The sequence below is a fragment of the Orycteropus afer genome, unplaced genomic scaffold (assembly GCF_000298275.1).
Source record: "Orycteropus afer afer isolate SDZICR_OR568_19922 unplaced genomic scaffold, OryAfe1.0 scaffold00010, whole genome shotgun sequence".
NCBI lineage: Eukaryota > Metazoa > Chordata > Mammalia > Tubulidentata > Orycteropodidae > Orycteropus > Orycteropus afer.
The window spans coordinates 11,421,030-11,437,602 of NW_006921597.1; the positions used below are offsets into that span (position 1 = coordinate 11,421,030).

Genomic DNA, 16,573 nt, shown 5'->3' on the forward strand with positions numbered 1-16,573 from the left:
GATTAATATATTTTTAAAAGTTTAAACAAATTAATCAGTAAACAATAAAGACTTTAATGAGCAACAGGTACAAGCAGATAATTTTGGAAATAAGAAATTCTAGTAAAGAAACATGAAAATTTCTAAAGATTATCCCCAACAATGAAAATTACAAATCATAAAAACAATGAGTTATTTTTACCTATTAAATCATCAAACAACTCAATGATAATACCCAATACCAATTAAAATATTTTAGAGTCAGCATTTTCATAAAATATTAGCTGTACTGAATAGTTCATAACCAATATTGTTTTATTAGAAACTATTTAACTGACTATCAAAAGTCATTGAAATACTGCTAACCAGAAGGCAGGTGGTTCAAACCCACTAGCCACTCCCCAGAAGGAAGGTTGGGCAATCTACTTCCTCAGTGACATGCTTCAGAAACCCAAGGAGGGGTCACTATGAGTCAGATCCAACTTGATGGCAGTGCACTGCGTTGTTCATTGCACATGACACAATCAATTCTACTCGTTAAAATTTGTCCTATCATATTCAGAATACTGAAAATTTATATGTACCAAGATGTTCACTAGAGTATTATTTATCATAGTGAAAAACTGAAAAACTTTAAATATCCAAAAAATAAAAGTGGCTAAAATAAAGATTTTATATCCACTTGACTAGCTGGTATAAGGCATGAAAATAGATGATTACAAAACTAAAAACAATAATAATGCTTAAAATAATGTTAAAGAGTCATAAATAAAATTGTAGGAGCTCTGGTAGCATAGTGCCTAAGGCACTTGACTGCTAACCAGAAGGCTGGCGGTTCAAACGCAATCCTCGGAAGGAAGGTTGGGCAATCTACTTCCGTAGTGATACTGCCTCGGTAACCCAAGGAGGGGTCGCTATGAGTCAGGGCCGACTCGACGGCACATAACAACAACAACAAATAAAACTGTACATCAACAGTGATTATAAACAAAAGATCTAATACATTCTTTACAAATACAGAATTAGGATGCAATCTTTTATTTCTCTTCTAAATTTTCTGGAGTATGGTTAGTGCCATTTTCTTAATTAAGGAAACATTACAGAACTAGAAAGATTACAATACTTTAGAATTCGTCTCTATGTGCAGTGTAATAAATTACATAATATGGCTTTTCTAGCCATAGTCTTTGTAAACTCCTGGGTGTGGAATTTGCCATGAGCAACTAAGTAGCTTCTGATTGTTAAAGTTATCCATCTGGGGTATTTCTGTTGAGAGCTTCAGGAAACAGTTTTCTGGGAAGTTTGCTCTTTCTCATGTGTGGGGAATTCTGGTGTTGACACTGGTTGGTTTTGCCACTCTGCCCTCCTAGAGGCAGAGAGAGGGAATATTGCTCGTTGCTGGCTGAGAGACACGTTGCTGAGAGAGGCGCACTTGCTGAGAGAGAGAAAGGCATGAGACACAAGCACAGCTGAGAGAGAAACATGAGAGATGCATGCTGCTGAGAGAGAGACTGCTGGCTGCTGAGTGTGATGGCTGGCTGCGAGACTGAGCACATTCCTAAACTTGAATTGTAGCCTGTTGCTTCCCTAATAAACCCCATAATCTGTGAGTTCTATGTGGTCATTGCAATGAATTATTGAACCCAACAGAGAGGTGGTGGGTGCCGTGGGAGGAACCATTGGTGACAAGGTTAATAAGAGGGCTGGGGGGTGGCAGCATGTCTGGCCTCATAAGAACAGGCCTTGAGCTGCTGATGGTGATTCTGTCTTCCTCTTGTGTAGTTAGAGGAGGTCAGAAGATGCCACCTTCTGCTCCTTTGGCACTATGTCTAATGTCATTATTGTTTCAACACTAAGTATAAAAGACATTACAATTTTGTTTTTAAGCAGGATCACAAAACTCATTTACATCTAAATTTTCACTTTATACTATATTCAACATGAAATTTAATCAAAATTAACAAGTTAAAAAAAGAAAAAAATACTAAAATCTTTTGCTAGACAAGAAAGGACAATTCTTAAAGCTTACCTTAATTGTGTTTCTGTTTCTTCCAGATTTTCTATTTGTTTCAACATCCTTTCTTCTTGCTTTTTGCTATTCTAAAGAAATAATCAATATTGTTTATATTATTTGGTTGCATTAAAATAAAATTGAAACTAACATTTAAGACATTTATCTGTCAGTATAAAATCCACATAATTATATATAAAGCAAGAAAATGGGCTACTGAACTTGCAAACTTCCACAATACTTTTCTACCCTAAACAAGTCTTTACTTGCTGTTTCCCAATGATACTTTGAGTCTTCTATCCTTTGTTCAGGGAGCTCTGGTAGTGTAGTGCCTAAGGTGCTTGACTGCTAACCAAATGGCTGGTCGTTCCAATCCACCAGCCACTCCTCGGAAGGAAGGTTGGGCAATCTACTATCCATAGTGATACTGCCTTGGAAACCCAAGGAGGGGTTGCTATGGGTCAGGTGATTTGATGGCACATAACAACAACAACAACAAACCTTTGTTCATATTGTTGAGGCTTTAAGTTTTTTTTCTTTATTGTTACCTACTGAACTTCATTTTTTAAGACTATAATCAAAGTTATATTCTTCCTGAAGCCTCGTCACTTGTTCACAGGAATGATTCTGTGAACTCTAGCAACACTTTGTATCACTAACAACCCATAAGACATTCTATTTTATTTACCTTATTTGATTATTTACTACTTCTAGTAAGTCATGGGAGCTCTGGTGGCATAGTACCTAAGGCATCTGACTGCTAACCAGAAGGCTGGAGGTTCAAACCCACCAACCACTCCTCAGAAGGAATACTGGGCAACCTACTTCCATAGAGATACCGCTTCAGAAACCCAAGGAGGGGTCGCTATTAGTCAGAACCGACTCAACAGGAGTTTTTCTAGTAATTTATAAACTTCTAAAGAAGGATGATATTTTATTCATAATTGTATCCTCCACACTGTTTTTTATGGGAGCTCTGGTAGCACAGTGGCTAAGGCACTTGACTGCTAACCAGAAGGCTGGTGGTTCACACCCACCAGCCACTCCTCGGAAGGAAGATGGGGCAATCTACTTCCATAGTGATACTGCCTCGGAAACCCAAGGAGGGGTCGCTATGAGTCAGGTCCGACTCAACGGCACATAACAACAACAACAACACAGTGTTTTATATGATGTATTCAATAAATATATTTTTAAAAAAATCTTTATAAAAATTAGATTAATTTTATCTATGGAACAGCCTCTACAGTCTTTTATCCATTATCACCATCTAGGATCAATATGCACATTTCTTCTAAAATAAAGTATTAGGTCTAAGACCATCAGATTTTTAAAGCTGAAAGGGTCTTAACCCCCTAATTTTATAGAAAATTAATTACTGGTACTTTCTTTTTCAACTCACATTAATATCTTCTTGAAGTTTCTTGAGTTCTAGGGCCACACTGCTCATTTCCTGTGCTAACTCTTTGTTCTCTAATGAAAGCTTATTGTAACTTGCAGTTAGTTCAGAATTCTTTAGTCTGTTTTATAAAAAAGATGTCAAACAAAATAAGCAATCATATTAAATGATATGATGTCAAATTTAACTCAAAATAATCTAAGGGGAAATGGAGGGAGGCATGGGAGCATGAACGAAACAAGACTGACGATTAGTCAATCATTTCTGAAGCTGGGTAACAGATACACATGGGTTCATTAAATTATTCTAATCTGTACATGCTTGAAATTATTCCATAAAAATTTTTCAAAATGTCAGACTATATATTTCCTTGCATATACTCCATACCCTTATCCCTACACTTTCTCTACAAATTTTGAAGAGTACTTATATTATTTTTCTTCATTTTTCTCCTCTTCAACAAACTCTTAGAAATGGTTCAAAATTTCAGTTTATCTAATTAAAGCAATACATGAGACATAAGCTATTTTTAATTGAAGTGTTATAGTTAAAATAAGTGAAGCTGGGTTTCATATTTATTTACAACACTTAAAAATCTGCTCTTATAAGGTCTCAGACGCTTTACAATGGAAGAGAGATTACTGTGGCTATTGGTTGTTATCAGGATTAATTTTAAATGAAGGCAAGGGAATGCCTGCCTTTTGGAGTGATTTCAAAATTAACTTTTATTTCCTCCTTATTGATATGCAAAATACATCAAAGGGGAGATAAAGTTTTTACTATACAACAAAAGGTTGAAAAAGCAAATACGCCAAGGATAATGTAAATTTATGCTGAAGTATAATTAGTCCATTTGCTAAAAGAAGTTTTTATTAATAGATGGAGATTACTTAGGGCATATAAAAAGCACTATTAAAAGGGTATTAAAAGCAAGGAACTGGATCTGAAAGGGAAGGGAGAGGATGCTGAATAAACTGCTTACCTCCTATTTTTTACCAAGAGCTGAGAAGCAACCAAAAGGGAAAAAAATCATGCTCACCTTTAGGTTGCCTACTTGTGTTTACCTCCCTAAGCAATAAACCAAAACCATTAGTTAGAACTACAAATGATTATTTTTATTAAAAAATGATTACCTCCAAGAAAAGTAATATATTAATTTTTTAAAGCAGTTCTCAGCTTTATGATATACTCTTTTGACGTCAGTCATACATACTTCCCTTAGCAATGAAATTCGAAAATAATTTTTATCTTTAATAGGAATAAAACACAACCTGAAGTCCAATCAAATAAAATTAAACACAATTTACTGATTTATTATTTACTACCATAAAGCTTAGGAACTGAATATATAAACTATATACAGAGAGATGGAAAACATACTTCTCATTTTCAAGCTCAGTTTTTAGATCTTTAACTTGTTTTGAATACTGTTGTTCACTTGTCACAATGGCATTTAATTGTATTTCCAAATCATGTATTTCTTTCTGAAAAACAAAAGTACATAACCATGACAAATGTCTTTCAAAATTTTTTAATGTTTTTAGAAGATAAAGTGACTATGAAATGAAATCATTTATTTGGCAAACATTTGGTAAAATTATGCCAAATATTTTAAATTAGATTTAATGCCATAACCATTAAAATTTTAAAATAATAAGCACTTGATAAATGCAATATAAACTCCATCTTGATATTCTGAATTTCAACCAGTAAAATTAAATTTACATACCATGAAATATTTTTATAAATCCATTTATTATTTTCAACTACAATGTAATATTATTAAGAGAATTGTATTATTCAGATAGCATTTTTAAAACTAAACTGTTCTTACTATTAAAAAATAGTTATAATATTCTCATGGATTAGAGACATGCTTAAAATAAAAGACATAAAACTGAACATGAGCACTACAGAGTACTGTTATCTAAAAACCTAATTAAAACAACTAAATTTTAAATGTGCTGATTAAGAAATAGACATCAAAAAATATAATTATTATAAATGATAGCATTATTTATAATATTGATATTTTAAATACTGACTTTTATCTCCCACATTACAGTATGGAGGATATCTAGATAAGTTATGTTTTAAATCAATCTTTAATATTCTAAATATAGCAGGCCACATATTTTTAAAAAGAAAATTTGTGAAGAACTCTTTTATAAGTTAAATAGCTACATCATAATCTGTTTTGTAAATATATACTCTATTAACAAAGATATCTGAAAAAAAATTTATTCTTAAACAAACCTCTCTTGTTTGGAGAAGACCAGTTAATTCTTTTTCCATTCCTTTTAATTCTTCAGCAATCTTCTCAAATTGTTTCTTTTCATCTAAAAGGTTTTGGTTTTCTGCCTATTAAGAACAATGATAAATCATGACATAGAAAGCATGTACATACTCAAAATAACCAAACTGTCCAAACAGTTGTAGAAAAAACTATGAGTTTCTCCTTTGGCTAAAATTTTTAAGAAATGAAAATGAAGTCTGGTAAATTAATTCAAAAACTAAATGTGATGACAGAGATTTTAATAAATAAAACACTAGCCTGAGAACTATAGAATTTATTTTAAATATCACACAGATCACTGAATTCATGCCTTATCTTATAAAATCACTTCAACTTATTAGCAAGTCAGTAGTTGTGGTAGTTAAGGTTGTATGTCAACTTGACTGGTCTCACTGAGTGGCTGGGCAGCTGGAGGTAGTTATTCCCCACAATGAGATGGGTAATTAACTCCATGGTGGAATATACTGGAATATACTAGGGACTTGGGCTACTTCCAGTATGTAAGAAGCAACTTTGAGGAAGGTCTCCAGTTAATGGCACACTTGAAATTTTCATGTAGCTGAGTCTTCATTCAGTAGCCTGCCATGCTCTGCCAATCTTGAGACTTTCAATGGACTTGAATTAATGGCCCCATGTTGTTTGGTAACATCAAGAATGTGCCTTTTTACTCGTCGAACAAACTTGGGTTTGTCAGCCTCAGCAACCAGCAGCTAGCCACCTGAGTGAAGAAAGCCTCCAGTTTCAGTGTGCTGGAAGCCAGAGGAGAGCTGAAGCCCAAGGTCGAGGGGCTTTCAGCCAACCCCTAGAGCCTGGAACTTTGAACTTGGGACTTCTAGCCTCCAAAACTGTAACTTTCACACAGTGGTCACTGTTCTGCCTTATATAATCACAAATATTTGAAGAGTTATCATCATTTCCTAAATTTTCTCTTAACTATTCTAAAAACTCTAGTTCTTAATTATCATTCTTTCTAAGAAATGGTTTTGAATTACCTCATTCCCTTGGGATGGGCTTACTTTGTTAATACACTGGTTTAAATAAGGTGTCAAAAATTGAACCCAATGCTCTAGACTAAGGTTCAGCAAACTATATATAGCCCACAGGCCAAATACACTCCACTGCCTGTTTTTATACATAAAGTTTTACTATACATGCATTCAGTTATATATTGTCTATGGCTGTTTTGCACTATAAAGGCAGCACTTAATAGCTGTATGTAGTGAAACACCAATAGAAACCCTATCACCTTTCTGGCTGGAGGAACCAAGGAAATGAGCCCTGGGAACCATGACTAGCGGCAACAACATTAAGAGAAATCATATATACGATAAAAAGTGATCTCCTAATACTTCCTATGAACACTAAACAAATCTAAAATTGACCTGTAAACTAGTCATTATATATATTCAAAAGGGGCACAGCAAAGCCTCAGAGAATTACACTAAGATTTGAAGCACAGTGCACAGAAGGTGAGCTTATTTTTTAATCTAACTGTTTAATTTTTGGTTAAAACAAAAACATATTCTTCTGCATTACACAGAATATAACAAAACAATGTATGAATTGTTGAATGTATAACCAACTTGCTCTGTAAACTTTCACCCAAATCACAATTAAAAGAAAAAGAATAGAACCCAGAGTCTACACAACATAATCTTCACAATGTCCTAATATAATCTAAAATTATTCAACATACACAAAAATAGGAAAATGTAAACATTCTCAAGGAAAAAGGCAACCAACATTTGCTAACTCCAACATGAACAAGATGTGAGAACTTTATCAGATGAGCACTTTAATATAACTATTATAATTATGCTTGATCAGGTAAAGGAAAATATTTTTTAAATGAATTAAAATGTAAGAAATATAAGTAAAGAAACAGAAAATATAAAATAGAGCCAAATGGAAATTTAAAATTGATTTTAAAAATTCACCTGGATGTGCTTAAGAGCAAAATGGAGATTACAGAGTAAAGTGACAGTAAATTTGAATGTTAAAACAATTAAAATGATACAATTTGAAGAACTGAGAAGGGTTAAAAAAAAAAAAAGACTGAAAGAAAATGAACAGTTCCTCAGGAGCCTACAGGACAATTTATAGTATTAAAATGTTTATATTAAAAAAGAAGAAGTCTCAAAACAACACCTAAGCTTCCATCTAAAGAACCTAAACAAGCGAAATAAACCCAAAACAAGAAGAAGGAAGGAAATAATAAAGAATATAAATCAGTGAGATTGAAAACAGAAAACAATAGATAAAATCAATGAAACAAAGAGATGGCTATTTGAAAAGATCAACAAATTTCATAAACTTCTATGGATACTGACAAAGAAAAAAGAAGACACAAATAACTAATATCAGAAATGAAAGGAATGTTAACACTATGGATCCTACAAACAATAAAAGGATAGCATACCAAAAAAAACACTGCCATCAAGTCAATTCCAGCACATAGCAACCCCCTCTGGGTTTTCGAGGTAGTAGATCTTTACAGAAGTAGATTGCCCTGTCTTTCTTCCACGGGAGTGGCTGGTGGGTTTGAGCCGCCAACCTTCTGGTTAGTGGTCAAATGTCTTAGGTACTACACCACCAGAACTCCTAAAAAAATAACAAGCAAATGCTAAAAACAATTCTACACACTGAATTTGGACAACCTGGATGAAATGAAAATTCCTTGAAATCCACAAACTACCAAAATCACTCAAGATAAAACTGGTAACCTGGATAGTTCCATAACAATGAAAAAAAATAAATTTTCACAGTGAAAAACCTACACATAAAGAAAACACTAGGCCCAGATGGTTTCACTGAAGAATTCTACCAAACATTTAAGAAAGAAATAACACCAACTACACAATTTCTTCTAGAAAACAAAAAAGAAAGAAGCGCTTCCCAATTCACTTTATAAGGCCAATATTACCTTGATTCCAAAACTACACAAAGACCATGCAAGAAAAAAAAAACTACAGACCAATATTCCTCATGAACACAAATGCAAAAATCCTAAACAAAATATTAATCAAATTCAACAGTATAGAAATACAACGTATCCAGTAGGATTAATTCTAGGAATTCAAAGCTCATTCTACACTTGAAAATCAATCTACTATGCTATACTGATGGTCTAAAGAAGAAAAATTACATGATCATATCAAACAGTACAGAAGACGCATTTGAAAAAATGTAACCTCAATTCATGATTAAAAACCTGAGCAAACAAGGAATAGAAATGCTTTTCCCTTAAGATTGAGAAATCAAAGAGGTACTCTTCTAGCCACTCCTATTTAACTTCATAAATGGAAGTCCTGCCTGTGCAAGAAGACAAGAAAAAGAAACACACACAGATTTGAACACAAGATAGAAAACTGTCCTTCTAGTTTATTTGGCTGTCTACAGGGAAAATCCCAAGGAATTTACAAAAAGCTCCTAGAACTAATGAGTGAGTTTATCAAAGTTACATACCATACAAGGTCAAGGTATAAAACACAATCAAATTTCCACCTACTAGAAATTGATTTTTTTTTTAAATGCTATGTATAATATAGGAGCTATGGTGGTATAGTGCCTAAGGCATTTGACTGCTAACCAGAAGGCTGGTGGTTCAAACCCACCAGCCACTCCTCCAAAGGAAGATTGGGCAATTTACTTCCATAGTGATATCACCTCAGAAACCCAAGGAGGGATTGCTATGAGTAGGATCTGACTGAATGGCAGTGAGTTTGGTTTTTTTTGGTTTATCTAAAATATATACAAAAAGAGATAGGTATAAATTTAATATAACAGCTATAAATTTTAATATAACACATACAGGGATCTGTATGCTGAAACTACAAAATCAAAGAAGACCCATTTAAATGGAGCTAGATATCATGTTGATATATTGGAACACTCAACATCATAATGATGTCAATTCTCCTCAAATTGATCTATAACTTTAACACAATTCTAAATGAAAACCCTACCAGAAGTTTTTTAGATATAAACAAGCTGATTCCAAAAATTACACAGAAAACAAAGAACCTGAATACCAAAACCAATTTTGAGAAAGGATAATAATATTGGAGGAATCACACTATCCAATTTTAAGACTCACTATAAAGCTACAATGGGAGCGCTGGTGGCGTAGTGCCTAAGGCATTTGACTGCTAACCAGAAAGCTGGCAGTTCAAACCCACCAGCCACTCCTCTGAAGAAAGATTGGGCAATCTACTTTCGTAGTGATACTGCCTCAGAAACCCAAGGAGGGATCGCTATGAGTCGGATCCAACTCGACGGCAGTGAGTTTATAAAGCTACAATAATCAAGACACTGAAAAATCAGGGCAACTGATAGAAATAGATCAGGGGGAAAGAAGAGAGCTTAGAAATAAATCCACATAAAAATGACCAACTCGTTTTTTATAAATGTGCAAAAACATTTATAGAGAAATGTTTATTTACAGAGAAAGGAGAACCTTTCCAACAGAGAGTAATGTTACCTTATGTTAAACCCAAAGCATACGAACTTTACAAAACCATCCACTCTTTTTCACTACTATCATCACCTCCCAGTATAAACTATAATCATCTCTGCCCTGACTACTGCAATTGTCTCTTAACTGCTTCACCTTTATATACTGTTCTCCACATTATAAGCCAAATGATATTTTCAAAATACAAATCTGCCACCCTCTACTAAAACTTTTTAGTAGCTTCCCATTCCTCTTAGGATAAATTAAAAAACAGTCACTTGATATGATTTAAACCAAAAAAAAAAAAACCACACAACTCACTGCCATCAAGTCGATTTTGACTCATACTGACTCCCTTTGGGTTTCTGAGGCGATAAATCTTTACTGAAGTAAATTGCCCAGTCTTCATTCCGCACAGTAGCTGGTGGGTTTGAACTGCCAGCCCTCTGGTTAGCAGTCAAATGCCTTAGGTACCATGCTACCAGATCTCCTCTGATATGATTGACAAGGCCATAAATTGTCAGACTCTTACTACCTAACTCTCTAGCCTCATTTGCACTACATTCTTCCTTTCCCTCCATCTTCTACTCACCATTCTCCCTCCTACCAAGGGACCTTTGCATATATTTCCTCTATCTGATTGGCTCTTCACTTCCTCTTTTTTTAGTTCCTATTTACTCTCCAGATTTTGGTTCAATCTTTATTTCTTCAAGGAAGTCTAAGTAACTAGCTCAAATCCTTTTATTATAAGCTTCATAGCATTTATATTACATTTAAATGATTGGTGATATTTAAGTATGATTATTTGATAACTTCAGTTGCATGAACACAGGATACACTTCCATTTGTTCTCCCATTTGAATCCCCAGAGTGTAGCATAATAGGAGCTAAACAAATATTTGTTAAATGAGTAAATACATTAATTCCTCACAACCATCCTATGAGATATGTATAATTATTTTCTCCATCTCATAGATGGAAAAACTGAGGGTAAATTGTCCTAGGTCATACTGCTAGCATATAAAGAGCTGGCTTCCCTTCTGAGGACAAAATATTAATTATGTTCTACTGCCATTCAAAGAAGCCTGGGTAGTGCAAGTGCCTTGAGATCGGCTGCTAATGTAAAGGTTGGCAGTTCAAACCCACCCAATAGCCCTACAGAAGAAAGACCTGGCAAACTGCTTCCATAAAGATTACAGCCAAGAAAACCCTACAGTTCTACTCCGTAACATATGGGGTTGCCATGAAACATGGGCCAACTCGAAAGCAGTTAACAATAAAATATAACAAAACCCTAAACCAATCCTTGCCCATGTAGTCGTAAATCTTTATAATAAAGAAAATGTTTTAGTATTCATTAATTTCACAAATATATATAGAATACTTACTAAGTGTCAGTCACTTTGTTAAGTGTTGGGGTTACAGAATAAATGGGCATAGGTTGCTAGCCCTTACTGAAACAAAGATTAATTCCATAAATATTTACTGAGCACCTACAATATGCCATCTACTGTGCTAGGTAAGAAAGAGTCTAAAGGACAAATAAAACATTAAATAATAGTACCAAAGGAAAAGTTCAGTGTACTATGGCAACAAGCCATACAGAGATCTAAATCTAGCCTGTAATGTCAAGAGATTTCCTAAAAATGTGATGTGTAAGCTGAGACCTGAAGTGTAAGTATGCATTATGAAACCTGAAAGCAACGTAAAATAAAATATTATTATTATTTACATGAGTTTGTGCAGTGTAGTGCCTAAGGCATTTGACTGCTAACCAGAAGGCTGGTGGTTCAAATCCACCAGCCACTCCTCGGAAGGAAGATTGGGCAATGTACTTCCATAGTGATACCTCCTCGGAAACTCAAGGGGGGTCGCTGTGAGTCAGATCCGACTCGACGGCTTTGAGTTTGGTTTCTTTTTCTTTTTTACTACCACTAAGACAAAAAGCCAGAGTGGAACACATTCTTTGGACCCAAGAGCCCTGCACTGAGAACCTCCTAGACTTAGGGGAAAAGTGATGCCAAAACAAATGGGAATATCCAAGGAACACCAGATCCATAGATGTTAATATGAGACAAGAACATTCCCCCAAAACTGACAGAGAGAGAAAGCCTTCCTCTAAGCTAGAGCCCTGAATTTGGACTTCTAGCCCCCTACACAGTAAGAGAATAAATTTCTGTTTGTTAAAGCCATCCACCTGTGGTATTTCTGTTATACAGCACTAGATAACCAAGGCAGAATTTGGTCACTGTGAGTTGGAACTGACTCAACAGTAACTAACAACAACCACCTTTATAGAACAAAGTTTTCTGATCTCTGCTGTATACACTAAATCAATTAAGCCTTACTCTAACCAATTCATTAACCAAGATTTTTTCTGAACAACAACATACATACAGAATATATGCATACATATCTTTTTCAAAATTACAGCTTTGTGGCACAAAGGTATCAAAAGCATAGCATCCGAAAGTATCAATTTACAATCGGGTACTAATACACATATTTGATCTTAGTTTTAAATGTGCTGTCAACACATGTTCAAATAATACAAATACCTTCACTAACAAAAGTTCATTAACAAGGAGCCTGGAATTCACAGTGGCTAATTACTCAGCTATAACCAAAAGGTTGGTAGTTTAAACCACCAACCTTCTATGGGAAAAATATTTGGCAGTTTGCTCCCAAGAAGATAACAATCTTGGAAACCCAATGAGGTGGTGCCACACTGTCCTACAGGGTTGCTATTGGTTGCAATGGACTCAACAGGAATGAGTATATAACACAGCTAACAAGATGTACAAAAATTTATACAAGTAAAAATATGGTTTTACTTAAAACCAAATATAAAGTTGTTTATACGTAACCTGAAAATTTTAGCATAAAATAGGCACATGACTGAGAGCCTAAGTTAGTGGATTCAGTATTATTTTGAAAAGTAATTGCTATTATATTAATGAGAAACTATATACTTACCAACACTTTTTTCAAACCTTCAAGTTCTACTTCTTTGTTATTTTTAAACTTAGTCATCTCTTCTAAAACAAGCAAAAGAACATGAATATATTAAAAACTTGTTTAAAAGAATAAAAAAGAAGGAATAAATAAGAATATTATTTGAAAGGAAAGAATCAGAAGATATGAATTAATGCAACTTGAGCACCATAAAGTACAGAGGAAGTTTAAATCTATGCAAAATAATAATGAATAAACGTTAATAGTAGTATTTCTATAAAGGTAATATCACAGCCAAATGAGCCTAAAATGCATAAAAGAAAATAAGATTGGATCTGTTTATGTTTAGTATGAGGTCATCCAGCATGTGCCTTTGCCTTCAACTCGTCAATATTTAAACATCTGGCCTCTTAATCATCGTTCCAAACTTAAAAGTGATCCACCTTTCTGAAGCTAACTCTGGATTTCAACATTATCTCTTCTGAGACTTTAGCTGCTACATTACCAATATACACTGACTCTCTGTAAACGAATCTTTCATTTCCTCCTCTCTCATGTATCCTATTTGAATAGAAAACAAAAATATGTGATTGATCTTTCTGCCCTTTTCAGGCTATCAAACTCTTACCTTTTTTTTTTTGCAAATTCCTGTCTGTTACTGACATGATTCTTGTTATAGCCCCAATACAAAACTAATACTATCTCCATGATATTCATTAAATTATGTTCACAAAGATCACCAATCAATTATGATCACAAAGAGGTACAATTCTCAGTTCTCATCCCGTGGAGCACTGTGGCATTTGATACTATTAGTCACTTCCTACTTTTTTCCCCACTGATTTTCAAGACCTTACATTATTCTGATTTCCTGTTTCCTTTTCTCTAATCTGATCCTTTTTTTTTTTTTTTTTCTATTGACACCCTTCCTTCTTGTCACCCCAAATAATAATGCTTTACAAAACTTTTCTTTCTATACGTTCATGAATTCAACATTTGGCTAATGAATTAAAATTTTTTCCAGCCCTAAACTTTCACTTTTTTCTTCTTTTCACATATTTAACTGCCTATAAAGTTCCCAAATGACATCCAGCTATCACCTAAATATTCATCATATCTAAAATATTACCTTTCCTCATTGTTAAGAGTTACTACTTATTGGAAATATAATACTCTTCCTGAAAATATCTCATACTTTATAAATTATATATTTAAAAACTTACAATAAATGCCTGGAACTTTTAAGGAAAAATCAACCAAATATGAAATGCCAGCAGAGTCTGAAAGTAAACACTGTTGCATGCAAAAATTATTTAACCATAAAGTTTCATTTTCAGTAAAAGAAAATTAAATAAAAAAAAAAAAAGACAGTGGACTAAGCATGTATCTACCCTCTCATTTACCCCAATCACATAATTTTAGAAAGATGATACAAAAATAAAGAACAACAAGAAAACTACTGTTAACAAACCAGAAAGTTGAGAATCCTTAGGGGGTAAAATCCACATTAATTCATTAAGAATGAGGGCTACAGCAGTGAGAAAAAAGTTACAAAAGAAAGGCAAATCAAATAGAAGCCAAGAAAATACAGTAAGAAGTGAGCATGGGATTATAGATGGAACTGTGTCTCCCTAAAACCTGTACTGAAGTCTTGGTCCCTATACCTATGCATATAATCCATTTGGAAATAGAGTTTTCTCTGTTATGTTAATTACATCACACAAAAATAAGGTGAGCCCTACATCTAATCCCTTTGAGTCATAAAAGGAGTAGACTAGACATAGAGGCCCTGAGGTCAGACGCCATATGAAGACATATACACAGAACAGATGCATCTACCAGTCCAGAAACTCCAAGGATTGCCAGTAGCTACTAGAAGCTGAAACAGAAAAAGAACTTCCCTATAGAGCTATACCCTGAATTCAGACTTCTGGCCATCTGAACTGTGAGAAAAATTAATTTCTGTTCTTTAAAGGCATCCTTATTTATAGTATTATTTGTTACAGCAGCACTGCATAACAAAGACAAAAGGTACATGGCTTGATGATTAATCTGACAACTAGAAATTGTATCCCATTACGTTCCTTATGTTCATCTTCTGTTAAGGTAAAAGAATGTGCTTGAAACTCAAAACCCAGGAAAGAGAAATGTGGACTTGAACTGTTCTGTTGTTGTTGTTGTTGTTGTTGTTGTTATGTGCCATCGAGTTGGATCCAACTCATAGCGACCCCTCCTTGGGTTGCCAAGGCAGTATCACTACGGAAGTAGATTGCCCAACTTCCTTCCGAGGAGGGTGGGTTTGAACCGCCAGCCTTCTGGTTAGCAGTCAAGTGCCTTAGGCACTATGCTACCAGAGCTCCTATGAACTGTTCTAGGTCTGAGGAAATGAAGGAAAGGGGACATATTCAAAAATATCTAAGAGTTAGAAACTCTTAAATTAGTTAAATTTTATGAGTTACATATTAAGAGTTGAAAAGAACAGCACTGATAACAAATTACAAGCAATGTATAAGGGAGGAAGAAGGTTACAAAATAATAACTTCCAAAATTTCTGGTTTTGAGAACTATATGATAGCCAGAGATGTAAGCAAACTACTGCTAAATACCTATGTCATTGTTAACGCTACTCTCCTACACATAACATTTGGCACCCTGCATCACCTTGCATCATCCTCTATAACAATCCAAAACCTCATTGTCCTTTAAAGTTTAATTTTAAAATCTATCTCTTTCATGATGCTTTTTCCAACTCTGCAGGTCACATTGGTATCTTTGGCTTCCTCTTGTTGTCAGCAATAAGGAAGTTCCATCAATAAGAAATTTGTGAGCATTCACCCCCACTATGTAAATATGCATAAAATGTAAATACATATTTATATATTATTTCATATATATAATACACTGTGATAGTATTTACTGTAAAACATAAAAAATGGAAATAGAAGCTCTGATCTTTTGTTCCCTTACTGTAATAGAATTCTTGCTCACTCACTCATTTTAGACACTATTACTCTAATGGAAATTTGTTCAAATTCTGTCCCATAATAATTAGAGATTTCACAAAAATCTCTTAAAAGCAAGGTATTTTACTTTTTGTATATGTTCCCACAGCACTTAAGATAATGCTAAGAAACACACAAAATACTATTTCACAGCTCTAGAATTCCTATTCAAATTTCTTATATCTGATTGCTCTATTAGGAAAAAAACAAATTATTATTGGATTTTTAATATGACAAATAACAGCCACTTAATACTTTACTGACTTGATACAAATAAATGTTCATTAAATATATTTGAGGGACCAAAATTATTTCTTAATCTACAACATTGCAAGTAGAATGCAATAATTTAAAATAATACTTTATGCTGGTAAAGAAGCTCTAGTGGCGTAGTGCCTAAGGCATATGACTGCTAACCAGAAGGCTGGAGGCTCAAACCCACCCGCCACTCCTCAGAAGGAAGACTGGGCACTCTACT

The 16,573-nt window shown here is 34.1% G+C and overlaps 1 protein-coding gene across 1 annotated transcript in view; it reads right to left on the minus strand.

Annotated features, from left to right (window-relative positions):
- Positions 1 to 16,573, minus strand: part of SYCP1 (synaptonemal complex protein 1) — a 163,969-nt gene that overhangs the window by 101,401 nt on the left and 45,995 nt on the right. Inside the window, 5 exon segments of the mRNA XM_007948815.1 lie at positions 2,009 to 2,079; positions 3,393 to 3,510; positions 4,770 to 4,873; positions 5,646 to 5,750; positions 13,115 to 13,176. Of these exon segments, the coding sequence (XP_007947006.1) occupies positions 2,009 to 2,079; positions 3,393 to 3,510; positions 4,770 to 4,873; positions 5,646 to 5,750; positions 13,115 to 13,176 (460 nt within the window).